The sequence below is a fragment of the Anarhichas minor genome, unplaced genomic scaffold, assembly GCF_050575085.1.
Source record: "Anarhichas minor isolate MPS153535 unplaced genomic scaffold, ASM5057508v1 ptg000040l, whole genome shotgun sequence".
Lineage (NCBI taxonomy): Eukaryota > Metazoa > Chordata > Actinopteri > Perciformes > Anarhichadidae > Anarhichas > Anarhichas minor.
The window spans coordinates 10609708-10637676 of NW_027466486.1; the positions used below are offsets into that span (position 1 = coordinate 10609708).

The 27969-nt window shown below is 44.5% G+C and overlaps 2 protein-coding genes across 2 annotated transcripts; one reads left to right on the top strand and one right to left on the bottom strand.

Annotated features, from left to right (window-relative positions):
* Window positions 1-408: 408 nt before the first annotated feature.
* Window positions 409-3722, bottom strand: actc1b (actin alpha cardiac muscle 1b). Its single transcript, XM_076108202.1, has 9 exons — window positions 3604-3722; window positions 2433-2583; window positions 2195-2323; window positions 1909-2019; window positions 1731-1815; window positions 1295-1456; window positions 1017-1208; window positions 741-922; window positions 409-645 (listed from the first exon to the last, which is right to left on the bottom strand). Exons 2-9 carry the CDS (start codon window positions 2559-2561, stop codon window positions 502-504), a joined length of 1134 nt encoding a protein of 377 aa, XP_075964317.1. The 5' UTR covers window positions 2562-2583; window positions 3604-3722; the 3' UTR covers window positions 409-501.
* A 2100-nt stretch (window positions 3723-5822) lies between these two features.
* Window positions 5823-26815, top strand: eif2ak4 (eukaryotic translation initiation factor 2 alpha kinase 4). The gene is made up of 39 exons (XM_076107663.1): window positions 5823-6154; window positions 6289-6404; window positions 7633-7735; window positions 7814-7987; window positions 8655-8735; window positions 8873-9000; window positions 9080-9180; window positions 9273-9430; window positions 9533-10071; window positions 10347-10462; window positions 11032-11186; window positions 11287-11720; window positions 11795-11867; window positions 11960-12049; window positions 12141-12263; window positions 12457-12561; window positions 12760-12823; window positions 12940-13019; window positions 13652-13753; window positions 13846-13896; window positions 13991-14227; window positions 14580-14649; window positions 14986-15107; window positions 15416-15465; window positions 15904-16072; window positions 16670-16786; window positions 16921-16986; window positions 17086-17256; window positions 17342-17476; window positions 17641-17748; window positions 18089-18223; window positions 20854-20940; window positions 21153-21265; window positions 21357-21412; window positions 21841-21944; window positions 22588-22656; window positions 23468-23512; window positions 24311-24426; window positions 26370-26815. The coding sequence occupies exons 1-39, from the start codon at window positions 6047-6049 to the stop codon at window positions 26425-26427; spliced, it is 4929 nt and encodes a 1642-aa protein (XP_075963778.1). The 5' UTR covers window positions 5823-6046; the 3' UTR covers window positions 26428-26815.
* The last annotated feature ends 1154 nt before the right edge of the window (window positions 26816-27969 follow it).

The following is a 27969-nucleotide window of genomic DNA, read 5'->3' on the forward strand; positions in this document are numbered from 1 at the left end:
TCATTTTTGGCATGAGCCCTTCACTTAATCTTTCTATATTTATCCATTATTCCTCCATTATCTTTACAACAAAGAAATAACCTGAGATAAGAAGGATAGTAAGACAATAGCAGTATTTGTTCAGTTTCTCAACTAAGAGTGAAAGTTCACTTTTGTCTTCGACCACTAGGTGGAAGCATCACCAGCCATGTTTCAGCAAACTCTTGATCATTCAGGTGTGGGTATAAAGGCAAGTGACAGAAGATGGACTGACATAAGACACATCTCACAGTATATATATATATATATATATATATATATATATATATATATATATATATATATATATATATATATATATACGCGGTCACTCATTATTTTGTGTATTTGTATTGCTGTAAGCAAGTACAGTAGAGGGGATACTCTCACAAGGGCGTGTCTTTATTACAATAGAACATACACATATATATACAGGAGACAACAACGTACAAATGCATGGTCAGATGAAGGTTGGTTGTGTGTTTAGAAGCACTTTCTGTGGACAATGGAGGGGCCGGCCTCGTCGTACTCCTGCTTGCTGATCCACATCTGCTGGAAGGTGGACAGGGAGGCCAGGATGGAGCCACCGATCCAGACGGAGTACTTCCTCTCAGGTGGAGCGATGATCTAAGCAAGGAGTAAACACCATTTAAGTTTTTATTGAGTCTTAATTTGCTTTGTGATTGAAACGTGATGACTTAAAACATTTGCAGTTCTCTCACCTTAATCTTCATGGTGCTTGGGGCCAGAGCTGTAATCTCCTTCTGCATACGGTCAGCAATACCAGGGTACATGGTGGTACCACCAGACAGCACATTGTTGGCGTACAGGTCCTTACGGATGTCAATGTCGCATTTCATGATGCTGTTGTAGGCAGTCTCATGGATACCAGCAGACTCCATACCTGGTAGAAGACAAGCAAACAAGATGAGTTTTGAGACAATATACTGCATATTAGATCTATCAACAACAACAAAAAAATGCAACCAATTACTCACCAATGAAAGAAGGCTGGAAGAGGGTCTCTGGGCAACGGAAACGCTCATTACCAATGGTGATGACCTGACCGTCGGGCAGCTCGTAGCTCTTTTCCAGGGAGGAGGAGGAGGCGGCGGTGGCCATCTCATTCTCAAAGTCAAGAGCCACGTAGCACAGCTTCTCCTTGATGTCACGCACAATCTCACGCTCAGCTATGGAGCAGAAAGTTTGAGTGTTGAGAAACAGCACTTGCACACCTCTCTCATTAAACAAATCAACCACAATGACATAGACCTACCAGTTGTGACAAAGGAGTAGCCACGCTCAGTCAGGATCTTCATCAGGTAGTCAGTCAGGTCCCGACCGGCCAGATCCAGACGCATGATGGCGTGTGGCAGAGCGTAACCCTCATAGATGGGGACATTGTGGGTCACACCATCACCAGAGTCCAGCACGATACCTTTGGCAAGCAGAAAAGGACCACAGTGAGTCAGCTATGCATGCCTGTTAAGGTATGCCCTCTTCAAGCATGTGTCACATCGTAAAGTATACAATGCTGCTGACATCTCATGGCTGGAGAGAGCTTAGCACCTCCTCTTGACAATGAGACAGGAATCTATACAACAGGCAGCCCCAGAGTGTAAATGTTCAACAGTTTCTCCCTTGCAGCACAACTTCCTCTTCCTCTTACAGACTAAATTGGGTACATGTGAAAAAGCATGCGGTGTACTGACCGGTGGTACGGCCAGAGGCGTACAGGGACAGGACAGCCTGGATGGCCACGTACATGGCGGGAACGTTGAAGGTCTCAAACATGATCTGCAAGAAAAAACAAGTAGAATGCAAAAAGGTTTGTCTCAACCCGAGAACAAATATGTGAACGCGGAGCGTAGAGTAGTGACTGCAAAGTACCTGGGTCATCTTCTCCCTGTTGGCTTTGGGGTTCAGGGGAGCTTCAGTGAGCAGGGTGGGGTGCTCCTCAGGGGCCACACGCAGCTCATTGTAAAAGGTGTGGTGCCAGATCTGCCAGAGGAGAGAGAACAGCTGATGTCAGGACAGGAACGACACGACTGAACAAACAACAACCAGGTCCTCTGCATATATGCAGCTTTTACAATGGCGGCCCGGCTGAGAATTCTCAAGGATGCGGACGGTCAGCTGCCATGAATGTTGTGAATGGTTCACTGTCAACACACACCTTCTCCATATCATCCCAGTTGGTGATGATGCCATGCTCGATGGGGTACTTCAGGGTCAGGATACCCCTCTTGCTCTGGGCCTCATCACCTACGTAGCTGTCCTTCTGACCCATACCCACCATCACACCCTGAGGGAAGAAGCACGAGAGGAGGAACATAAGACATAGGAAGAAGCTGCTCTTACTTATACTTCTGTCGTTGTTGTTGTTTTTTTAGATTTATTTTGTTTTAGCTTACCTGGTGGCGGGGCCTTCCAACAATGGAGGGGAAGACAGCACGGGGAGCATCATCTCCGGCGAACCCAGCCTTGACCAGGCCAGAGCCATTGTCGCACACAAGGGCGGTAGTCTCTTCGTCGTCACACATGATTAGGCTATACTGGGGTGGTCTGGCATTTGAGGGGTGGGGAAGAAACACAAGGAGGCTTTAGGATGAGAATCAGGAACAGCTGTTTAAACTGCCCGTCATAGAATACATAGCTGTTATAATTGAACAATCACAGACACTTTATCGATGGATTAGCTGATGATGGGATGAAGTGACTAGACCAAAGCCTCATGATTAATATAGGTATTAGCTGTGATGCAGTGTGCCTTTGAAGACCTGCCAACACCCTCTCATAAGTGCTTAAGTTATTATCACTTTGAAACACAAATACAACCCACCTCGATGGGTGATATAACTAGAGAGCTAATTAGACATGCCTTTGGATGCTATTTTGGTCCCAACCTTGCTGTACAACTACTGATACCATATCACCGCAGCCGGGATTGTTCCCGGGACATCTCAGAGCTGCTGAGGTAGCACCAAAAAGGGGCATAACAGAGAAACCTGTGGTCTATTTTAAGCTCAGCGCACTGTGCTTAACAGGGTGAAACAAGTAACATTTGCATCTCCTGCTATTTCAGGGCTGAGAGAGCTTGTCTGAGAGCCAGGCCAGCACTCATCTGTCTGCACACCGTGACACTTCTGTATTACAACATGGCTCCGTGCCCCAGCTGCCTTTTAGCTTCATTCAATGGAGCATGGGTGGATACGGCCAACTTCTCCACAGCTTTTGTGCACCGATCCAAGTTATACTCCCATAAGATATGTTTGAGACACTATGTTGTTCTGTCTATACATTCTATAGCATGGAGCGTCTTTGTCACGGAAAATCACATCATCTAATCATGTTAATTACAACATCCCATGTCAGTCAGCCTAACATAACCAGTAACTCCAGTTTTAACTGTATCATCATCATTATCAGTTAGTCATTATAATGTGAGAAAGCCATGAAGGTACATCATCCATTCATTTAAGTTTCATCAGCTCAAAGCACAACACATCAACTTTGTGAAACTAAGCATGCAAGTGACACAGCTATCCAAAGCGAGTAAGAAAAACAAGTTGTGAATGTACTCACCAAGGTGCACTGGTAGGCGGATGCTTCCACTGGGACAAAGGCTGAGGGTGGGAAGAGCCCCTTAAATAAGACCCAGACTGGGTTGAGGGACCAGGGGCGGGGCCAGGGGTTCACACAAGTCCAAATAAGAGCTGCCGGCAAAAATCAACAAGCCACAGGAAAGTGTGTTTCACATACATGGATGGGACTTCTCTACAATGAAATACCTTGACTGACACAGTCTTAATGAAGTGCCGGTTGAGAATAAAAAGCTTGAACTTTGAATTTTGAACTTAATGTGATGGATAATGGGATATTATTGGGATTATTGTATTATTTAATACAAAAGAACAACATTAACATGAATGCATTTAATTTTTGAAAAGATAAAAAGGAATATGCATTTCTGGATTGAAGTTTCTCTCGTGAACTTTATGAAATATGTTACTTCATGCCTTGAAAAAATTCATACCTGCATGAGTGCTGCAGTATAATTTATTTACAGCACTGCAATAACACATTAAGACACTTTGAATGTCTCCCAATCAGAGTTTTAAAATACTGTGATTTCTGTTACTCTGATGGATGATGTGCCACTCTATAACAGGCAGGAACACACATATCATACCTCTATTAGGTTTTAATATACTCAGAAGGGCCCACTATGATGACCCAGTCAGGACAGCGCCACTCGTGTCTTGTTAAGGAGATGAAAACATTGCATATGTCTGTGAACCATGCTGCCGGTATGTGCGCTGAGCTTCCTCGACTTGGGGAACAGCTGATGGTAACGCCAGATGGGCTCTGTGTGGGATCTGGCTGTCTCAGAGGCATGTGGTGTCAGCGCTCCCAGCTGATTGGCCCGGCTGTCTCCTTGTAGGGTTATGGTGAGCAAGGGAGTCATTAATGAGCAGCCACTGAGGTTCCCAAGCCTTGAGACTGAGAAGAGGAGGTCCATATTTGTGCCACCCACTTTTCCATATATTTTCCTTGATGTACAGTGTACCTTATGAGGTAATGCTCTCATCTATGCAGAAATGATACAAACATTTGACAGATTGTTTGTTGATGCAACATCGTTCCCAAAGATGGTCAGACCATTCGTGTATGTGTTATGATTAAAGAAATGTATTGGTTTGGGTCTTCAGGTTGAGGAATAATGACTCAGAGGTAAAAGAGCAGTACATGTTTATATCAAAGCTGGAGGTATGTGAGAGCATTCTTCTGCTCCAGGCTGCCTCACCACATACACAGCCTCCTATATGTTTCTTCTCTATCTCCACAGATACATGTAGTTGGATGCAGCTGAAGCATCTCATAGTTATTTGCATGCCACAGAAGACTTTCTAAGATTGGATTGATATCATTTTGATACATGAATAAAGGGGATGTGATTCATGATCAGGCTTCTCTACCAAGCAACAGCAAGAGACTCCTACTGAAGCTTTGTAATAAAAAATAATGTATATAGAGAGTGTTTTGCAAAAGCTTCAGACTATTTTTTATTGGAACAAAATGCATAACAGAGAGCCTGCATTAGGAACTGGAGGTGTGGGGTTTAAAAGACCGATAGAGGTGTTTCTGAATACGAGGTGCTAAAGGTCAGGATATCTCTGCCTCTGCGCATTTGACCATCCTTCTGTGAGCTCCCCCAACTTCATGGAATCTCATAAATCATTGCAGTGTCCCTTTTTGAAAAGAAATCCCAATTATAAATTCATTTTTGAATTCATAACTGCTTCTTCACAAACAGGAGGCAGGAAGAGAGCTACAGGGAGTCAGCACCCTCGACTTTGGTACTAGTACTACAAAAGTACCAGTAGTGACATAACGTGGTGATAAATTAACTATACTTGACTCTCGAATATTATTCCATTGTTTATAATGTCATCCCAGAAACAATATCATAAAAATATCAAAATCTTAATTCAAAAATCTGACAAAATTCCTCATGTTCTAAAATCGTGAAGATTAGAGCTTTACTGCGCATGTGTTGTACCCATGTTGCACCCATACTGTACATATAATACCAGGACATTAACCTGTTATTTAGAGTACACCTACCGTATACATTGTTACCCCCTTATTCCCTTACTTCACGTTCGTTCACGTGTACCTATCAGTAATTACTTTATTTGTACACCCTCACAAGGCTTTCAGTTTAGGATAATGCTTCCCTCTACAGGCCATTTCTAAGAACGCAGCGTGATGACGTTTCACCTGCGACGCAGCTTGCAAAAGCCACGCGCCAGCTAGCAGCGCTGTTGTGGTTCGCCTGTCGTGTGGTAAATTAGCCACTGCTGAGTCGTGTAAAGACGGCGAGGTGACTTTCTGCTAAAGTTCCGTGTTGACAAAGTGAGGGAGGAGCGGAGCGGCGTCGGCGGCGTGCTGTACTTCCTCCTTCTCGCTGACAGTTGTGAGTGTGACAGGACGGGAGGACCGCCATGTAGTTGAAGGCAGAAGAATGAGCAGGACAGACGACTACGCGGTCCAACAGGAGAACGAGCTCGAGGCTCTTGCGTCTATCTTTGGAGATGATTTCCAGGATCTGCGGAACAACGACCCGTGGAAGGTAACGTCAGCTAGAGGTGTTGGCGGAATGCATGGCGTTTAGTGAGCTTTTTTTTGGGGGGGGGGAGTTGACACATAACCACTAAGAATGTAACTTGTAGTTATCCGAGGTGGTTCCGTTGGCTGTATTTTCAGGTTAAAAGGCCTCCAGAGGTGCACCTCTGTCTGCGGCCCAACGGGCTGAACAGTGGACAGGAATGCTACGTGACTGTGGACTTGCAGGTCAAATGCGCACCTACGTACCCAGACGCGTGAGTACTAACCCCTGAGCTTCACCATGTATTGACTTCGGCCATTACTGTCACTGCAAGGTACACGTAAAGTTAGTGAGGGACGTCTCTTTCACCAAGCTACTCCTGTAATGAGGATATTGTACTAATACCCTGTAAATAACTTACATGTATTGTTAAAACGTTAAACTTACACTCAACTCAACATTGTTCTCGGTAAATTCTTTAGTCATAAAATGAAATTCCTCAGAAAACAAAAAATCTATAAAATGTGGGATTATTATAACTTTGTGACACTGCTGGATTTTAAATTGCATTGTATTTGAAGACAATACTTCTGGCAATCTTTTCTTGTTTCTTAGTTTTTTCAACAATTCCTAATTGTTTTTCTATACGTATTTTTTCCCTTATTTCCCCTCCACATATATTCACAATATTGCACTGTTTCTACACAATGCAGGTAGTCATGTTATTGGACTCCACTGTGTGTTCTGGTTGCAACAAAGAAGAAAAAAAACAGCAGCTTTGAAGCATTAATGTGGCACAGCTGATGTCAGCAGCATTGTCAAGTTTATTTATAGTTTCACACGTGCAAGTTTTAACACAAGAAATAGAGCACCACCCAGCCTTAAAACCTAATTTAATCTTTTGCATGTGAAACAGAGTTGTCTTGTGACAAGTGCTCAAATCTAGTCTATAAATCCAACATCATGCAAAGCCCATGAAAAACTCAAAAAAAAGAAAAAGCCACTAACGGACAGAAGAATGTACTAAATGATGTACCTATGAGTGCTGGCTATTAAACCTAAATCATTTTTCTGGTACTGGCCAACTGTCGAGTGACAACAGCTGGCAGTGAATGATTCATAATCTTGTTTACTTTAGTTTTGAGCAGATAGTTCCAGATATAAATCAAAAGTTTAGACTATTTTATTCGGGCAAAGTTCTTGTACTGCAGCTCGGGTGTTTGCTGGATTAGCAGGTTTCAGGGCTCCTGGACAATAATGTTCTTTAATGACTATTAACTACCCAAAACAAGTTTATCTGCGTGAGCCCACATGATTGGTAAGAAATGAGAAACATGCTGCTTATTTCTCCACAGGCCAAACTGTGGCTTTTAACATTCCAGGACAACAGCCCCATGTGCCTGATGGTAACCCAGGCATAATCTGAACAAACATCCAATGTCATCTCAGTGTTTACCAGTGATCATTCACTCTTGGTGATTTATGTCTTGTGGCACCAACAGGCCTCCAGAGCTGGAGCTCAATAATGCCAAAGGTCTGTCGAATGAAAACCTCCAGAACCTTCAGAGTGCGCTCACTAAGCTGGCGACTGAGAGATGTGGGGAGGTGAGGATGCACAGACAGGCAGACATATGTATGAACACACAGGCTACGGTTGACCTACCTACCTACCTGTCCACCTAGGTGATGATTTACGAGCTAGCAGACTACATCCAGGGCTTCCTGAGCGAGCACAACAAGCCCCCGTCCAGCTCCTTCCACGAGGAGATGCTGAAGAACCTGCGGAGACAGGAGGAGAAACGAGCCCAGGAGGAGCAGCAGAAGATGGACAAGCAGCAGAAGCAGAAGGAGGAGATGGTGAGAAATCCCCAATCCTCTAAATTTCTCCACTGCGGGACTAATAAAGGATTATCTTATCTTTAGAGGGACAAACTCCTTTCATGGTGGATTACTGTTATCTCGGGGTTTGGTGCTCATGTTATTTCTAATTGATTCGTCCGGCCCACTCACAAAGGATCTTGGATTTCCTTCTGTGGGACAAAAAACGTTAATCTAATCTTATCTGTGGAATTGAAACTAAATCATTACCACTTATCCTCTAATAAGAAGCAGAGAACTCATTGTCTAATTAATAAAGTGTGTGTGTGTGTGTGTGTGTGTGTGTGTGTGTGTGTGTGTGTGTGTGTGTGTGTGTGTGTGTGTGTGTGTGTGTGTGTGTGTGTGTGTGTGTGTGTGTGTGTGTGTGTGTGTGTGTGTGTGTGTGTGTGTGTGTGTGTGTGTGTGTGTGTGTGTGTTGAATATGATACTTCTGCTATTGCTTTGAGTTTGGGAAATGATAGAGTACGTATTTATGTCCATCCATCCATTTTTCTCCGCTTATCCGGCGATGTATTTTTGTAAATACATATACAGAAAGATGAAAAATGATGTATCCTGTGGGTATTTTCTTAAATAACTGAACCCACAACATCTGGCAGAAGTTCCAGCAGAACAGGAAGTTGACCGTATTGTTTGTTTTTTGTAGGAAAAAGAGATCATGGCTGAAATCCAAAGAAGAGAGGAGGAGAAACGGGGGGAAAAAAGAAGAAAGGAAATCGCCAAACAGGTGTCTGCACTATTCCCGCTGATCTCCACAGAAAAGCAGTAAAACATGAATCGACTCATATTATAGCGCCTGCAGAAAGATCACATGAACAAAACGGGTGTTGTGATTGACCTTTTGTGGGATGTTTATATTCACAGGAGCGACTTGAGAGCACCTCCCCTCTAGGGAAGAGCCCACCCAGCTCCGGTGGAGCTCCTCCTGAACTGATCGAGGCCAAGAAAGCTGCGGCTAGCCGCCGACGGACTACCTCGAATACACGCCACAGGTACACGGCGAAACCAACTGCTTCTCCTCATGTTGAAGAAACATTGTAATGATGCTTAAAGTTGTGTCCGTATTCCCAGACGTGACACGGTTAATGAAGACAACCCTCGGTCACAAGAGCTCCTTCACTTCTACAGCAGCACTTTTGGAGAGCTTGTTGTCCACAGAGGGAAAAGCTTAGGTGAGAGCTGCAGCCGGTCTGGTGCAAACGTCTGCTTAGTCCACCCGGGTAGCCTGTTTGTACATTTACACCTGTGTTCATGACACTGACAGGTGAAAGCGAGAGGCTCCGGCGTAGCGTTTATTATGGATTTGAGGCAAACTCGGGAGACTTTGCTGTGATCTACGAGTGGTCCCTTCGCTGGAACAACAAGATGGGCAAGTTCTTCACCAGCCAGGAGAAAGGGAGGATTGAGAACTGCAAAAAGCAGGCAAGTAGAGAAAGAACCAGGTATTATCATTAAGAAATGAGTGGTTAAATAATGTATTTGACGGAGGATAACTTCTTCTGGAATGCTATACCTCCTGTGTAGATCCACGGGGCAGAAAATGAGTTCCACTCCCTCCTGCGGCTGGATCACCCGAACTTGGTGCGCTACATGGCGATGCGCTCCACTGAGAAGGAGGACTGCCTCGTGGTTAACCTGCTGGTGGAGCATGTGGCCGGCATCAGCTTGACCCAAAGCCTCGCCGCCCACACCCCGGTCCCCATGGATAAACTGTGCCACTACACGGCCCAGCTGCTGGCCGCTCTCGACTACCTTCACTCCAACTCCGTGGTGCACAAACAGCTGGGGGCCTCCAGCGTGCTGGTGGACTCCGAGGGCAACGTTCGCCTGACCGATTACAGCTTATCCAAGAGATTCGCCGACATGTGCAAAGAAGACATTTTTGAGCAAGCCCACGTGCGTTTCTCAGAGGACACGGCGATGCCGACGAAGACGGGCAAGAAAGGTGACGTGTGGAACTTGGGCCTGATGCTGCTGGCTCTGAGTCAGGGGAAAGAGATGCAGGAGTACCCAGTGACGGTGCCAGCCAGCCTGCCTGCTGACTTCCAGGATTTCCTCCACAAGTATGGATGGATACACCACCAGCTTCTTAAAGGAGAACACCAGGGATTCATTTTGTTTGACCATAAGTCCAAATGGAATCTGTCTACTTGCTTTGCTGGCTGTTTCATATGAAGTTCTTTTCGACATAGATTTCATTTAGATCACACAGACCTTTTCCTGATTTGCAATGTGTCTGCTTTGTAGCAGAGCACCCGCACAATGTGGATTCGCACCGTAGACTAGAGTGTTCCTGTTCTACAGTTGATCCGTTATGCTGTGCGTGTCTTTGTCACAGGTGTGTGTGCCTGAACGATGCTGAACGCTGGACGGCCCAGCAGCTTTTAGACCACTCCTTCCTCAAGCCTCCGTCGCCGAAAAACCTGCCACAGCCCCGGGATGCCAGCTCAGAAGGTGATATACCCGTCACAATGTGTAAATGAGGCGGACAAAATATTAGAAACACCTTTTTGAAGATTCGGTAAAATAAAAGCACAAATTCAACAAAATTATCCTAAAATTGAGTCAACAAACAAATCAATTCCAGATTTCTCCAGAACAACTGAACCGTATAATCATTTAGTCTATGAAATGTTAGAACATAGTGAAAAACGTGCATCGCAATAAGCACGGTGACGTCTTTAAATAGCAATGGACAGTTCAATTTACCAAGCAGCAAATACTCACATTTTAGAAGGTGGAAGCAAAGTAAATGTTTGTTTGATGAATTGTTGCCTACACATTTTCTGAGGATGAATTGAATTGACTTCAGCAATAGTGTTTATAGTAGGGTAATTGTATTACATTACTTTGTACTGGTGTTTCTGTTATTCTGTACAGTAAGTGTATACAGTGTAAAGAAGAGGGAGTTGATCCCACCCCCAAGTTTGTGATGTTATACTAAAAAAAACCTGTTTAGAAATTGATAAATGAGAAAGAATCCAATAGCGTGTCACATTTTTTTTTTTTTTTTGTCATCTCAGATCCTGCCGTGGATTTTCCATCATCCGTCATCCCACGGAGGCACCTCCTCAACGCTCCGTTCAGCTCCGGGATGGAGAGGCAGTTTTCTCGCTACTTCAATGAGTTTAAGGAACTCCAGCTTCTTGGAAAGGGAGCCTTTGGTGCTGTAATTAAGGTAGGCCCTTTTTTTTTTTTTTGACACACTAGCTTTAACAGGAGAGGATTTTTACACTGGCAACTTTGTTTCTTCCACTTTCCCTCTCCTGCATCTCCAGGTTCAGAATAACCTGGACGGCTGCTACTACGCTGTGAAGCGCATCCTGGTCAACCCGGCCAGTAAACAGTTCAGACGGATCAAAGGCGAGGTGACGCTGCTCTCGCGCCTCAATCATGAGAACATCGTCCGCTACTACAACGCGTGGATCGAGCGGCACGAGAATCCCTCGTTGGGGTTGCTGAGCAACTCCGACAGCTCCGAGGCTTGGAGCGCCGCCGACAAGCTGCCTCAGTGCAAAGAGCCTCTGCAGCGCATCAACGAGCTGGGCCTCGCCGACAACGCGGAGGACGCCGCGCCTCCTCTGGCCCTGTCCCACTCGGTGGAGTGGTCCACCACCATTGATAGGTCATCCAGCACCAAATGTAGCAGGCACCAGTCGAGTGATGAAGAGGATGACGACGACGACGAAGATGTGTTTGGTGCCTCTTTTTTGTAAGTGTTTTTTTTTGGCAGTAAATCCAGCAAGAATTCACCTCTTGATGCGTCACTATTGTCTTCTTTTTTAGGCCGTCGGATAGTGACTCGAGTAGTGACATCATCTTTGACAATGGCGACGGAAGCACAGACGAGATGTCACAGGTTTGATTATTTACACTTCATTATTCATTCAGCTGTTTGTGTATGCCGGCGTCGGGCACGGTGCGACTAACAGATGGAGTTTCTTCTCGCAGGTGGAGCCAAGCAAAACGCCGGTGACCGACACCACGGAGAGCACCGACTCGGATCGACCCCTTCTTATAGCGCATTACTTGTACATCCAAGTAAGCTTCACCTCCATGCGCCGTTCCTTTTTTTATTTGTCCACTAGAGGTCTCTGTCTCACATCTAATGTATGTTTTCTGTTCCCGACAGATGGAATACTGTGAAAAGAGCACTTTAAGGGACACAATAGATCACGGCCTGCACCAGGACCAGACTCGCTTGTGGAGACTCTTCAGGGAGATACTGGATGGCCTCGCTTACATCCACGAGCAGGTGTTTGATATTTGTGTGTTTATGCATCCCATAACTTCAACGATTACACTTAGAAATCCAAGCCATGTGTTTTTCATTCTTAAATACCTGTTGTTTTTAGGTATGGTTATAGCAAAAACATGAACAAAAGGAAGCCATGTTTTTAGTTACCCGTGACCGAGCAGATCTCTTCATCCATCCTCCTCTCTGTTAGGGCATGATTCACAGGGACTTGAAGCCTGTCAACATCTTCCTTGACTCGCAGGACCACGTGAAGATTGGGGACTTTGGCCTGGCTACAGACCATCCTGCTAATGTGGTACGCTTTACCCTAACGCTGTGCTCAGTGAACAGCTTCACCCTGCTGACGGGCTGCACTGACTGCTTGTAGTGTGGAGTTAATGGGAAGGATTTTGTGTGAAATATTGTCTCAGTGCTTAGCTTATTAATAGTTAACCAAATTCTAGCTTGTACATCTGGATAAAATGTGTAACTCTAGTGATGAAAATGTTGTCAGGCTGCAGGTAAATTTGAAGTGGAGGAGACCGGCCCAACAGTGATGCCCAAACCCGACCCAACAGGTGCAGAGAGTTTGATTCATTCATTCATTCAACATTCACACGGTGTGATTCTGTTTTGTCTGATATGCTCGTTCTTCCCTGACACGTTGTGCTACTTTTGCATCACCATTCTACAGGTAACATGACTGGCATGGTTGGTACGGCGCTCTACGTCAGTCCGGAGGTTCAGGGAAACACCAAAGCCACCTACAACCAAGTAAGATTCAGATTAAAATACACATTTAATTTAAAGTTCAGATGAAATGAAAAATGTACTTTTTTACCCTTTTTTAAGATCACATCTCCTTCCACGGTGCAACTATTTTACAATACATGCAAAACAAAATTTATATCAAAATCCAAGAATCTTTTCTCTTTTTAAAACAAAATATGACGTGTTACGTAAGATAGAACCAACCAAAAATATCATGACATCCATCCATCAGTCACTCTCTGTGTGTGTGTGTGTGTGTGTGTGTGTGTGTGTGTGTGTGTGTGTGTGTGTGTGTGTGTGTGTGTGTGTGTGTGTGTGTGTGTGTGTGTGTGTGTGTGTGTGTGTGTGTGTGTGTGTGTGTGTGTGTGTGTGTGTGTGTGTGTGTGTGTGTGTGTGTGTGTGTGTGTGTGTGTGTGTGTGTGTGTGTGTGGAGAGAGAGAGACACAGTCCTTACATTCTAAGCCCGCTCACTTGATATCCCTCTTGTAACCACTCAGATATTCCGTTTCACTGGGAATACTCACAGTACAGAAACTAAAAACACTCACTTCTGCTTCCCTGGGACTTTAACTGTATTTGCCTCCATGTGACTCGTTGTTGAGTGTCTGATAATCATCCAATCTCTCTGTCCTCAGAAAGTTGACCTGTTTAGCCTGGGCATCATCCTGTTTGAGATGTCCTACCGGCGCATGACCACGGGTGCCGAGCGCGCATCTGTGCTGAGCCAGCTACGTGTGGTGCGTCCATATTCCGGACTTGGAGCAATCCATGCAGGGAATTTAGGGTGCCTGAGTCCTTTTTGCTTACCTCCTCTCTTTTCACGCTGCAGGAGCCCATGGTCATCCCCGAGGACTTTACTGCGTATGAGCAAGGAGCACAGGTGAGGATGCTGCAGCACAACCTTTTGACAGGAATCTTTTTCCTCTGTGTTCTCAGTCTAATGATCTTTTTATCTCCTTCTTTGCATCTAGCAGAGGAAAGTGATAGAGTGGCTGTTGAACCACGACCCGGCCCTACGGCCCACCGCCCAGGAGCTGCTGAAGAGTGAACTGCTGCCCCCCTCACAGATGGAGGACTCAGAGCTGCACGAGGTGCTGCAGCACACCATGGCCAATATCAACGGCAAGGCCTACCGCAACATGGTTGGCCAGCTGTTCGCCCAGAACACCTCTCCGGTCATGGATTACACCTACGACATGGACATACACAAGGTATGGCTTCTGCTTTAGCTGTGTTTTATTTGTCTTACATGAGACCATATTGTACCAGTTCTGTGCTGGACTCAACATAAGACTTTGTGTTTGGTTAGATAAAGCATGTATGGTTTATAAGGAAGTAAAAACTTAGACCAGAGAGAAGGTTGTGTGTCTGACACTTCATGCACTCTGCAAGCTGTTCCCCTCTCTACCTGAAGATGTCACTGCGGACATATGAACGGCTGCACCGACACCTCAGTGCTCCTTCACTCATCTGGTCTGTATAACCGACCAGCAGAAGGTCTGGTAGTGCTTAATCGATGTCTCCTGATCCCTAACAGAGGCTGTTTGTTTGGTCTCCCTTCAGGTCAGCTTCAACGGTGCCAAATTGCAGCAGCATGTGTATGAAACAATCACCAGGATCTTCAAGAAGCATGGTGAGTACACTACGCTTGTTTGGTGAGGGTGCGTGTGAGTCTTTGTTGACTCTCCACTGCGAACCCCTTGCACTCCTGACCCGCTGCAGGCCCGTTTTTTTTCGGGGACCGCAACTTCTGCTCCAGTGTGTGGCAGCTGAACAATAAGTGCACTGTTGGGCAGCGCAGATTCTATGCAGGTGCTGGTGTTGTTTTTAGCGCACGCTGCTGACGATGTCCAGCTGAGCTTATTTATTTATGCTCTGTTTGTATCTGCTCTCGTGCATCGTCTCCTTCAGGGTGAAGGTTATGCTATCTCATGCAGATGTTGCAGTAATACGCGGTGTTTGTTTTCAGGTGCGGTGCGTCTCCAGACACCGCTGCTCCTCCCTAGAGACAGGAAGTTGTACGATGGCAGCGAGCTGGCCTGCTTCATGGACCACAGCGGAATGCTGGTTACACTGCCCTATGACCTTCGCGTGAGTCCAACATACGCACACACACACACAACACAAGCACAGGCGCGCGTGTCTGCACTTGCACGCGAACACCAATTATACACCAATTTGTATCAACACATGCAAACACACACAGAGTGTGAGGCTGCAATCAGCAGCCTCCTTGAGATCCTGCTACTTCAGGAAACCCTGAGGACTAAATGGTTGTTTCCACACTGTGATTGATTACAGCACTGACTTCACTGTCGTTGTGTGTGTGTGTGTGTGTGTGTGTGTGTGTGTGTGTGCGTGTGTGTGCACCCAATGTCTCAAATCTCTTTGTACTTTAGATGGCGTTTTCAAGATTCGTCGCTCGCAATAATATCACGCAGCTGAAGAGGTAAAGTTAAATGATCTAACACATTTGTATATCGATAGTCCTTTATTACAATGATAATAATTTGTTTGCTAAAATCTCTTTTCGAAATGGTCTTGCAAATTAGCATTTATATGTCACTAACTTATTGCTACTGTTTCTTATGTTAGGACACTATGTTAGTAGCTGTGCATAAATAACAAACCTTTTACTCAAAGGTTCGTTTACCTTTTTGTAGTCACGCTTCGGTGATATTTTTGTGATACGGGTGATAAACTGCACAGTGTCTAACAATATTATCTAACAACAATGAAGGATTATATATATATATATATATATATTTTTTTTTTTTTTTTGATATTATTCAGTGAATTCACCACCAAGTTAAACAGTTCACACATAGAAACTGACATTCATGTTGAGAATAAACACAACTGTCTCTGTGTTTCTTTTAATCTCAAGGTACAGCATCGAGCGCGTGTTCCGCGCCAGGAAGCTGGATCGTGCGCACCCGAGGGAGCTGCTGGAGTGTGCTTTTGACATCATCACACCCGTCACTAACAGCCTGCTCCCTGATGCCGAGACCATTTACACCATCTCTGAAATAGTCCAGGAGTTCCCCGTGCTCCAGGTTACACTAACGACCTGTATTTAAATGAGTTTGTGCTGCGCTGCCTCGTCTTGATTCACATTCAGAGCAGTTAGTTGATGGATCGGATGCATCATTGTTCTTTTATTTTCCTACGGACGCCATCGTCGCAACCTGTCCCGTTTTTTGTTTTTTCCCCTTTTCACTTCCCACTCACATTCCTAACGTACCAAAGTATGTGTAAGCCTGACAGATTTACACCATATTTATTATTTGCATAGTAAATCTGTTATGCACAGCTTTGTCCACTTCCTTCCCTGCCGCCCAGTACAATCCATTTCCTGTCCACACATCCCAGTGTTGCTTCGGTGTCCAGTCGCAGCTCTCCTTGCATGAACCCAGTCAACCCAGAGTCTGGCCTCTGGTTCATCCCTCATAGATCCTGTTTCTGATCCTCTCCACCACCCTGCTCTTTGCGTAAAAGCTTTTAAGAATACGTGAATCAGATAGAATGAGAGGGCAGCCGGACACAACAGTCATTACTCTCTGAGGTGCCCATTGTACAGTAGTGCTCTCGGTTTTGACTGTAATTGCAGCGGAGAGGGTTAAAGGTGTTTGTGTGTGCTTTTGTGACCGCAGGAAAGGAACTATAACATTTACCTGAACCACACCAGCTTGTTCAAGGCCATCCTGCTCCACAGCGGAGTCCCCGAGGACAAACTGAGCCAGGCCTCCACGATACTGTGTGACGCCATGGTCAGTGCAGTTCACACGTGCATCACAGATGTTACTCACATTGCGTGACTTGCCGATATGCTGGTATGAACATGTATAATGGTGTTCTTACTAAATATAGCAGTGGTAACATTCCTTTTCTGTATTTTCTCCAGAGCGAAAAGCTGACCAAAGGTGAGGTGGAGGCAAAGTTCTGCAACTTTTCACTGGCGACCAACAGCGTAAGTCCACCGGGTGCAGGAACCTCCTGTGAAAAATAATCAGCCCCGCTGCAGCAAACCTGTGCTCGCTCGTAAACCGCTCTCCTCTGTTGCGTCAAGTTGCAGACGCTGTTCAAGTACATAGAACAGAAGGGGAATCTGCAGGACCTGGCGCCACTGCTGACATCACTCACCAAACAGAAGACCGCCGTCACCCAGCTGGCCAAGCAGGGCCTCAAGGATCTGGAGGAGCTCACATTGCTGCTGCGCAGACTTGGAGTTAAACTGCAGGTGATTTGGATTCTGGGTAAATGGATGTTAAGAGAAGAGCCGCTGTGTATGTGTTCTCCTCTTTACACATGTATTCTCTCTATAGGTGGTGGTCAACTTAGGCTTAGTGTACAAGGTGCAGCATCACTCTGGGGTCATCTTCCAGTTCGTGGCTTTCATCAAGAAACGCAAGCGAATTGTGCCGGATATAGTGGCTGCTGGAGGACGCTATGACCACTTGGTATGTTTTCTGTCAAGTCATGACAAAAATCTGCACCTATTTATACCATAATCATCTATCTCACATATAGCTCTTCTGTCTATATTCCATTAATTCCACATGATGCAGTGTTGGTCATGCAGTCTACGTGATGCATTTCTAGGTTTTGTTCTCTGTGTTGCTAGATCCTGGAGTTTCGAGGGCCAGCTTCCACAGTGCCGGTGCCCTCTGCAGTCGGGGCCAGTGTGGCCCTGGACAAAGTCTGTGCTGCTATAGCCAACATGGAGGAGCCAGTGAGAGAGACACACTCGCGCGCACACACACGCACACACACACACTCGCACTGGGATCTGGCATTTCTAATTATTGTGATGAAGGAGCAGCAGTCAGCTACATATTTAATGATGCCCTATTACAGCAGTTGGCTGCCACACTTTTAGAAACACATTAATGACTATGATCACAGTGGCTCTTGATGCCATGGAGTTATTTTTGCAGGTGCATCATTTTCTATATTTTCTATCTTCAGAATGTGAAATGATGCGTGTGGGTCTCGAATAAAGAGAGTTGTATTTACTTCAGTTCACGGCATCATTCGGAGTTTACAGTTTTCTTACTTTTCTTTTACATCAGCCATCGGTGAGCTCCTGTGATGCGCTGGTGGTTCCAGTAGGACATTCTTCAATGTCCAGAGCCATCAAAGTTGTCCTGAAGCTGTGGAGCACCGCGAGCGGCGTCTCCGCAGACATCGCCTACGATGTCTCACAGGTGAGCGGCCGGCCTGAGAGACCTGCTTAAATAGTCTGAATGGTTTCAGGGTGGTGCATCATAGCAAGGCGATTTTGATTTAACAGTGCTCTGTGGAGTTCTATTGTAAACAAACAAAGTTATGTTTACATTCTGAGTTCTCCACCAAAAAATGTTTGCGTATCCTTGAAGTCTTACAAAAGTGTTGATTGCTTTTCCTGTCTCGTACATCATTTGCAGAGCGTCCAACGTGTTGAACGTTTTGAAGCACTGCATCAGTGTTTTCGTGCTAGCAGTTGACTCTTTCCTCTGCTGGTGCGTTGCTGCATTTCTTGGTGCAGTAACATGACAAAAAAAAATTAGAAATATTATTTGGTGCACAAGATGTTATAGTGGTTTTACAGTAGGTTCAATGAAATGTCTTTAGTTGTGATCTGGCAGTTGAAAAAGAACATGAAGTGTTGGACTTGGTCCACAATTGAACTTTTTAAACTATGAACTTGAACCTGCATTTATCAAATTCTTTTCAGATGTATGAAGTTCATCATGAGAGCCAAATATGCCACAAAGTCTTGTAATGTGCTCGTATGCTTTTATATGTATTCTTAAGAAATTCAATATATATCTTTTCTTTGTTGCCAAAAAATGGTGAAAGAATCACCGAAAATATAAAAGAATACGCGTTAGTGCTGCAAAAATGCAGTCACTTCAAACCTAGTCACGCAAAATCCATTAAGGCCCGAGCCTGAAGTCCTCTCAGCTAAAGGAAGCAGAGTCCACTTCACAGTAAGTCACTCCCTCACTGTTGTTTCCGGACCTGTGAAAGGAAGGAATCTGCATAGAGGACGTAGCCGTTACATGTAGTTCAAGCTTTTGTTTGTGTTCACACACTAACGAATGTATAACTGAGCCCTCGTGTTTGTTGTATGTCAAAACTCTACCACCTTTCTGACTTTGTAGCTCCCTGAATGGGAAGTAACCATTGTGTGAAATGGGTGAGTTCCCTCTTCTCCTGTAGTAACATCATCCCTCCTACAGAGGGCAACACCTGACTCCCGCTCTTGAGGGAAAATACCCCTCATCTGTCGGCAACAGACTTATCGTGACGGCATCAGAAATAGTAAACATCCCAGAGGGCCCCCTGGCCATATTAGCACAATACGACACGGAGTCACTGCTGCAATAATCGACCCCGTCATCTGTTAGACAAGCTTCCAATAAACTTGTATAATAAGCTCTTGTTAGGGGAGCAGTCAAACTGAGATCAGTCCCTTCAAAGTGAAGTTATTTATCTTATGGTCCAAAACTCCTGATGCCATGCCTCTGTCACATTCTTCATGTTTATGTGACAAACTGATCTCAGCCTTGTGTTTGCGTGTTGCTCTAAACGCCCTCCCTGGCGTAGTGCTCTGCCCACATATAAATACTTTTTTCCTCCTCTACTCTTTGTTACCTATTGTTTTACCGTTCCACTTCTGCAATGGACAAGTGTTTTGCCTTTAATGGTCTTCATTGTCTTTTGTACTGGCACAGGACATAAGTGATTGGCCACCTTCGTTTCCTCTTAGAAGTCCTGAGAAGCATTTAGGAAAGGTTGTGGCTTTGGCTGAAAAACAAGTGTCATTATGTCCAAATAGTCAACCGTGTTTGTGTATTTTTTTGATTATGTATGCAGGCAGTGCCTTGACCAGTGGCGAGTTGGGTGAGAACACCTTGTTCGGACCTCCCCCCCCCCCCCCCCCTCGCCAGACTTTTGTTAACACCTTTCACATGCTGGCCTCTTAACAGGCCTGAATCTGCAGCTTTAATTCATCCTCAGGAGACGGTTCCACTCTTTTAGCTTTTATTAGCCAAATATGGCAAACCTTTTCCACATGCTGTCAGCTTATGGCCCAGAGCTGCCCACCGGGCAATGGCTTACCTTTGACTTAATTTGTTCTGTCAATGAGAAAGTTGTAAGAAAAGAGGACGTTTTAGTGCTTACATGATGACGAGGCGAATTGACACATGCACACACACACACACACACACAGACACTCTTGTCGTACACAGAAGGGTTTGTTCTGCACCACCGTTAGCTCGGCAAGCGGAGCAGCCAGATGAAGCTCTTGGGCTTCAGTTGGTGGGAATTAATTGGGCTGACACAAACATGCATGCATACATACATACATACATACATACATACATACTGTCATGGTTGAATGCGTTACCTGATACACATTGGCTTTGCTTGTGACTCCCAGCACAGTGCACACTCACACTCTGGTTCCAAGCAAAACTCCAGTTAAACTGACTTTTTGAAGACATCAGTCCAGTGTCGTCGTCCCCCCCCGTCCCCGTCCCCAGAATGAGCTCTCGTTTTTAAAAAGATTTTCCAACCTAAACACCAAACTTGACTCGTTATTCTTTTAGTAATGAATGGAATGGCAATTTTCAGTAATTCAGCTCTTTGACTCTGCTTCAGTAAACCTCTCCCTCATCCCACACCACTGGCCCTCTGGCCGCATCTTCAAGCCCCAACAGTAAAACATGGGGAAAGGTTATCTTCAAGCCACTGCAACAAGATTTGTTTTCATGCACATTGCGCCCTTAAATCACCACTTTGTGTGTGTGTGTGTTAGTAATTCAGCCTTTTGTCATTTTGTCTTTAGTCTCAGGAGACGTTGATGGAGCACTGCAGGCTGGCCGGCATCAACTGCATGGTCCTGGTCTCTGACAAGGAGGGACTCTATGTGAAGGTAAACCAGCCCTATAGTGCAGCAAAACATTGTGCAGTATGATTGCACATTTTAAGAAGGTACCTTTTTTTTTTTTTTTTTTTTAACTTAAGAAAACAGCTTTTCTGCGAGTAGCATTGCAGATTACGATGCTGTTCAAGCTGTTTTGATAAGAGAGAATTATGGAATGGTTTTCTCCAGCAGCACATGGTAAAGTCTTCTTCTGTCTTCAGGTCAAATCATTTGAGAAGGACAGACAGTCAGAGAAACGGATTCTAGAGTCTGACTTGGTGGAACACATCATTCAGAAATGTCGGACCAAATTCACTGAGGAGAGAAGCATCAGGTAAAGACATTTTTGTTTTAATGTGCTGCTCAGATGTCTGCATGATGTAAGGGGGTTGTTCTTATGTAATGTTGTCCTTGTGCCCCTGCAGAGAGAACTCTGAAAGCATGTCTCAGAACCCTAAAGGATCACTGCTCAACACCACAGGTATGATTACCACGTACTCTTTACAGTCAGCCTCTAGTTACAGCTGGAACTGTATACTTGTGTTGTTAGTCTTTCTGCAACATGAAACAGTCACACCTCCCTCTGTTTGTATATTGTTGTGCTTTGACTCCATCAAAGGGCTGCGATGAAAGCGTTAAAGACTATTTAAATATTGTGATCAATGTGCAAAGTGTGACGGATCCTCGTGTTGCATTTCCACTTCTGGCATTTAACGGAGTTGTTACCTAGAGTGACGTATGATTTGGGCAATAGAAGTAGAAGTGTTACATTTCACACCAACTCCTGGCATGCACACAGGTAGCCAACAAACTGGTTCAATTAAATTGCTTAATTGTTGGAAATTATAAATGTAAAAAAAAGCCTTCTGATTGGATAAAATGTGGAAACGGTCCCTTTTCTGCCTCCAGGCTCTTCAGAACAGCATGGGAGCAGCAGCACCATGAACATCAATGTGAACATTATCAGCCCGGAAAAAGTTACCTCGAGTGTTAGACGACGCTATGACACTCAGGTTTGTGACGCACACACACACACACACACACGTTGGCATTCTGCTTTCCCTGCCACCAGTTCAGGTTTTTTTTTATTCCATTTTATGATCGGGTTTTGCCAGATATTAGAATGTGGTTATCAAACTTTAAGTAATAATCTTAAAGATTTACATTTTAATAAAAGACCGTTAAGTCACTATCTATCGCCAGATGTGGTAACACAATGGTGAGTTGATGAAAACACTTGCATTTGCAGTATTAAAAAACTGTGTGCCTGCGGCGCACAATTAGTGATGCGGTTTCCAACAACCACAGACTTGCTCTTCAACGTGTGTGTGTGTGTGTGTGTGTGTGTGTGTGTGTGTGTGTGTGTGTGTGTGTGTGTGTGTGTGTGTGTGTGTGTGTGTGTGTGTGTGTGTGTGTGTGTGTGTGTGTGTGTGTGTGTGTGTGTGTGTGTGTGTGTGTGTGTGTGTGTGTGTGTGTGTGTGTGTGTGTGGAGAGAAACTAGATCCAAAAACACACATGCAATTACCGCTTCTCGCCATTGGTGCTTTTGAAGATGATTACTATCCTGCCAGTTCATTTATTCAGGGAAACAACAATTATTGTCTGCCACTGTTTTTTATTTCTTCCTTCCTTACTTTGTTTCTCTCTCTCTTTCAGATCCAAACCAGATTACAAAATCTCGGTACCAATTTGCAGAACAAGAGCAATGACATTGAAGTTCTGGCAGTAAGTCATGTGTTTGGCTACCCCTTTCAGCTCTCCCACCTTATCTCTTGAATTCACGTGTGAAATCACAGAGCGGGGCTTTTGATAGCTAAAACCGCAAACATCACGGGGACAGCCCTTTTATAGTTATTTGCCTGGTGCTACAATCCCCTGCTGGAGGGTAAGAGGGCTGCGAATCCTTTACAGGCGCTACAGAACAATGAACACTAAACAGAAGGCAGTCACCGTGTCATTTTGGGGGATGTAAATGGCTGCCATATTGTGTTTATTTGTGGTTGCGTTGGAAGATTTATGGCCAGATATTCTCAAAGTAAATCATCCCGGAGTGTCTTATTCACCACGTCGCCGCATATTCCAAATACATTTGTCATCCCTGTTGGGGTCTGGATTGCATCAGCGATGCAACAGTAAATACAAGTTATTGAAACACAATCACCTTGATTTGGGTAAGCAGTCGCATTGGCCTGTGAGTCTTCGTCGTTGCATGTGAGCGGCCTGCTTGTCCATCAGTCAGACTGGAGCAGAACTCATTTTCTAATGATCAACCCAGGAGGCCATTAGGCTCTTCCCGTAAAAGGGACTCGGTGTGCTTTCAGGCCTGGTGAGAGCATTGTGAAAGTGGAATTATCAGTCATTTTCTGTAAGAGTGGACTGGATTATCTTGTTTTGACAGAATTCCACAAACGTTTGGACAGCGGGAGCAACGGTTGATATTTTTAGCTCGATTATGAATACGATTGTGCAATTGTTGCAACATGAGATGAGGCTCCATTGTGTTGTTGTGTAACTCTGCTTGTGTTGTATCCCACAGGTGGACCTGCAGAAGGAAACGCTGGTGAACTTCCTGTCTCTGGAGGTTGGTTCCTTACTGGCTTCATCGAGACCGTTGCAGAGTTAATAAAAGGCCACATCCTTAATGAGAGGTGGGAGGGAAGTGGAAAGAAAGACCAGTAGAGGTTAATATCCTAGACAGGAAGACGGAATCCCGTCTCCTTCCTTGCAGTACTGATGAGGAGTGAGGGAACACCCCAGCCCTTAGTTAACAAAAGGCATACTTTAGAGGTGTGACTAAAGGCTGCTCTCATAAAACCTCTGGTTCCTCGGAGCAGAGGTTAGATAAAAGACAAATTATACTGTGCTAAGAAACATGAAGAAAGCTGAACGCCACTGTTATATAAGCAAAAGCCACGACCATAAATGAATAGGCCACTTATACAGCTGGCCCCCTTCAGCATGTGTCAGAAAAAACACACGACGGTACACAGTGCGTATTGCCAGGCCTGCAGGAAAGGCCTGTTTTAATTACGGCAAATTACCCCGCGTCACATAAAGAGCCGAGGAATCTGTAAACCCACTGAAGCTTTGTGCCTTCACTGCACCACTACACTTGACATGCACAAATATACTCCAAGGCTGCAGATGAAAAACCCCCGTTTATTCCTCCAAGATGTCGTCTACTTTTCTGTTGGCATGAACCTGAAGAGACTGACGCCCTGTGAGGCGTCTCCAACTTTAAACGGAGTCAAACTGTTCTGAAATCTGCTTTGTTTGATGTCACTGGTCTCTGTATTGCATGTACCATGTTGTCACCTAGCTGTCACTCTTTCTTATGTCGTTGCATTAACCGCTGCTCTTTTTCTTTCTCTCCTTCCAGTTTGACAGCGAAGAGCAGTTCAACAACAGTGTGAAGACTTTGCTGAATCATCTCCCCAAGCAGCGCTACCTGAAGTCCATCTGCGAGGAGATCCACCATTTCAAGATTACGAAAAAGTGAGTTGGTTATTTTGCCATGTTTGTGTGTTCCTGTACTGTTGATAACTTGTGTCGTTATCCTCAAAGTAAAATCTAGCGATGTTTCCTGCCGGGCCTAGCTAGCTAGATCATTAATAGTCTAAAGAGTCTGGGAACACTGAAGTCGGTAGGATTCATTCTCTGGGGACCATGAATGTCTACAAAGGTTTGTGCCAATCCATCTAGTAGAGATAAGTGAGAATTATAGGGATAATATTAGGGATTGTACTCTGGGCATCATATATATCTGAACCACATTTCATTGCAATCTCATCTCACCAATAGTTCTTGAGACAAATGATGAAAAACCCAAAATGTTACCCTGCTGGTGGTTCTAGTGGCGAGGTTGGGAATCACGGCAATCCATCCAGTTGGTGTTGAGATGTTGGCAACAGGGTCAAAGTGGTGGTACTACCGACCGACCAACATACTTTGAATTATTTGAATAAGTTAACGACACTTATTACATTTGGTAATTAGAAACTGTTCCCTAAGAGAAGGGACAAGAATCGAATCGTTTGTAAAACACTGTCAAAGCTTTCAAATGTTTTCCTCCTCAAAAGAAGCAGCAAGAACTTGACACCGTTTAGACATTTTCCGAACAAACAGTTGCAGACGCATCGTCTCAGCGGGAGCCGTCGTGAAAGATGAGCCGGAGACCCCTCCCCCTTACCTCTCTGCTCACCCCGCTGGTTTCCATCCACTACTGACTCGTTACTTTTATTCAAATGAAACCTGAGGTAAACGGTAGGGTACATTAAAGACCACTTTAAAAAGGCAGACTTCCTTTTACGGGCAGCTGTCACTCCAAAGCTCCGACCAAGCCCACACACTCCAGGTGTAGCGGTGACAGACGGCGCTTCAAAGGGAGCGCTGATACGGATAACTACTGCCTTGCAGAACATCAAATCCTCCGCTGATCCCATTTCCTGAGGTGAAATCTGGAGAAGGCTTTGCCTTGTTTGGGCTTCTAACGTCTGTCTCCTAACACCCAAGTTGATTGACTCTGAGATTGCAGAACAGGGGCTGCGGGTTAACTTTGCTGTGGTTGTGGACGGAGCGGTTAATATTCCCAAGCTTCCCAGCAGAACGTTGTTTTTTCTTCAAAGCCCTGGCTAATTCCTCAGTGTTTGAGCTTGTAGTGTTGTGACGCTCGTGCGTGCCGTTATGGAGCAACCCTGTGAGGGATTCAGAGGATTTTCTCATTCAGCAATGAGATGGGAACAAACGACAACAAAGAAAAAAAATATATATATCAAAAGCTTCTCTTTCTGCTTTCCCGTCCGCCTCTCCAGAGCAGTTGGTTTTAATTTACTGTCTGGAAAAAGTGTCTTCTGATAAATGAGCATCACAGAGGCAACAATGGATATATTCAGCATGTGTTTGTTTAGTTGGTTTCATCGACGGTGGGGCACAGATGAGTAAGCTAAAGGGCTCATGCATTCACCTGGCTGCTGTAAGACCATAAACTAATCTAATCCCATAAACTAATCTAATCCCGAGGGCTTCTAAGTCTCTGAGCTTTCTCCTTTCAGCCAAAAGGTACCGTGAGCAGCACCTGTATGTGCGACCTGTATCTCCAATGCTGTTTCAACAAGTCTTCAGCCAGGCTAGCAGCTCTTCAGGCTGTATGTAGGCACAGTGGTGCTTTGAGCCAACATGCTCGCAATGACATCAATGTCCCCTCAACATGAATTAGATGCCGCTAGCGTGGCTAAAATCTGTTTATTCAAAATGATAATGGCAATACACTTTGTGTCATTTTGTTTTTTGTAATATGTGATGACGAGAATTACGACCTCTCTATCTAGAAAAATCCAAGATCTTGAAAACCCTCCCGGCTGAATTCCATTGTCCTGATATTTTTAATGTTGTTGCACATTGTTTTAATCTTGTAACAGACGGATGTTGTCCTCTTGCAGGGTGGCTGTGGTGGTCTTGTACAGCTACAAGGACGACTACTACAAGGTCCTTCTCTGAAAACCCAGAGGTAGCACTGGCCCACTGGCTCAGTGCTCTCCCAGAGACTATTTTCATCCTTGGACCTGCAGAAACAGCTTGAAGTCTGACGGACTCATCGCTTTTCTTTTTGGAAAACGACAGACCCAAAGACGCCATGTTTACCGTGTTGAATGGTAATTCCCCATATTTCACCCCAAAGCCCTCCAATGCTTTGGGGTCTTTTTCCAGACCAGCGCTGACTAGACGACTACCTGACTTTATTGCCTTAATAGAACTATTGGAAGGTGAAAAAGAAAATGTGTTTTTTTTTTTTTACTGAAGATCATGTGTCACAAAGGCAAACATTTTACATTTGTTATTAGCAATGTGATGGATAGTTGTAATAAATGACCTTTTCCCACATGGAGCTGTGATTTTGTGTCCGTTTTAGTCGTACACGGGAGTATCACGCCGCCATTTGCAGCCCAATGATTAACGATCTGCTTCTTGAGTATTATCTCGTAAGCTAATGCTTGTCCTCATTCTAACTCATACTTATAAATGGTGGTATTGTTCAGTGGAGACAGAAGTTGTGAAAATATCTCAAATCAAATATCACGACCGTTGCGTAGTCTGAAGGCGTATTGTCGTATTCAAGGCTTGAGAAACTGACCTAAATGTTTACTTAATTGATCCTTCCGGAGGAGCTTCCTCACCTTGACGTTTATGAGCGAGCTTTGACGGACAAGTCAAAACAACAGCACAGTCTGCACTGAGGATTATCCAGGTCTTCTTCTGTGTTTTATTAGCCCGTTGGATAGATGAGGTGTCCTTGCTCTTCGCGTGCGCTCAACTCTTAAAGGGCCTCCCTGAGAAACAACCTTCCACCACTAAACACATCTGCAAGTGCTACTGACATAGGAGAACAAGGGGAAACGATTAGATTTAAAACAACTAAGAGAACTTAGATAAAGTCCCATTTGGGGCACAACTTCAGACCAGATGTGCATGAACCTGCAGTTGTACGAGTGAAGTCAAAACACACTAACGGATACCATCTTGAATGACATCACTGCACTTGGGGGAATTTCTCCTAGAAGCCGGTTTAAGTATCATCGATGCGGGCCGCTTTGGTTCAAACATTTATTTTTCAAAATAAGTGTAAATGTTACAGTTCATCATCTAGGAAACATATTTACAGGTTTTGCAACAATACATAATAAATAAGGTTGTATAGGATATAGCAGATAGAAATGGTAAATAGTCTACAATGTACAGCAGCTTTGGCTAGCAAAAGTTCATTTTTCAAAAAAGAAACTCAAACTATAGTTTAGTATTAATAAATAAAGCTATGTGAAAAAATAAATAAGGTACTCTTCTGTCCTAATTTAAACTACTTTTTTTTTAACTTTTTTTTTTTTTTTACAGATAGAAGGAAAAAAAAGAATTGCGTAAGCTTTGACAGTCGCCTCTTCATTTTAAAGCACATGGTCATGATTCAAACAGACACAAATCTACTGAGTTACTGAAACACTTCAATATAAATTGGTCTCCAACCAATTTTGGCAACGGGAAATGTCT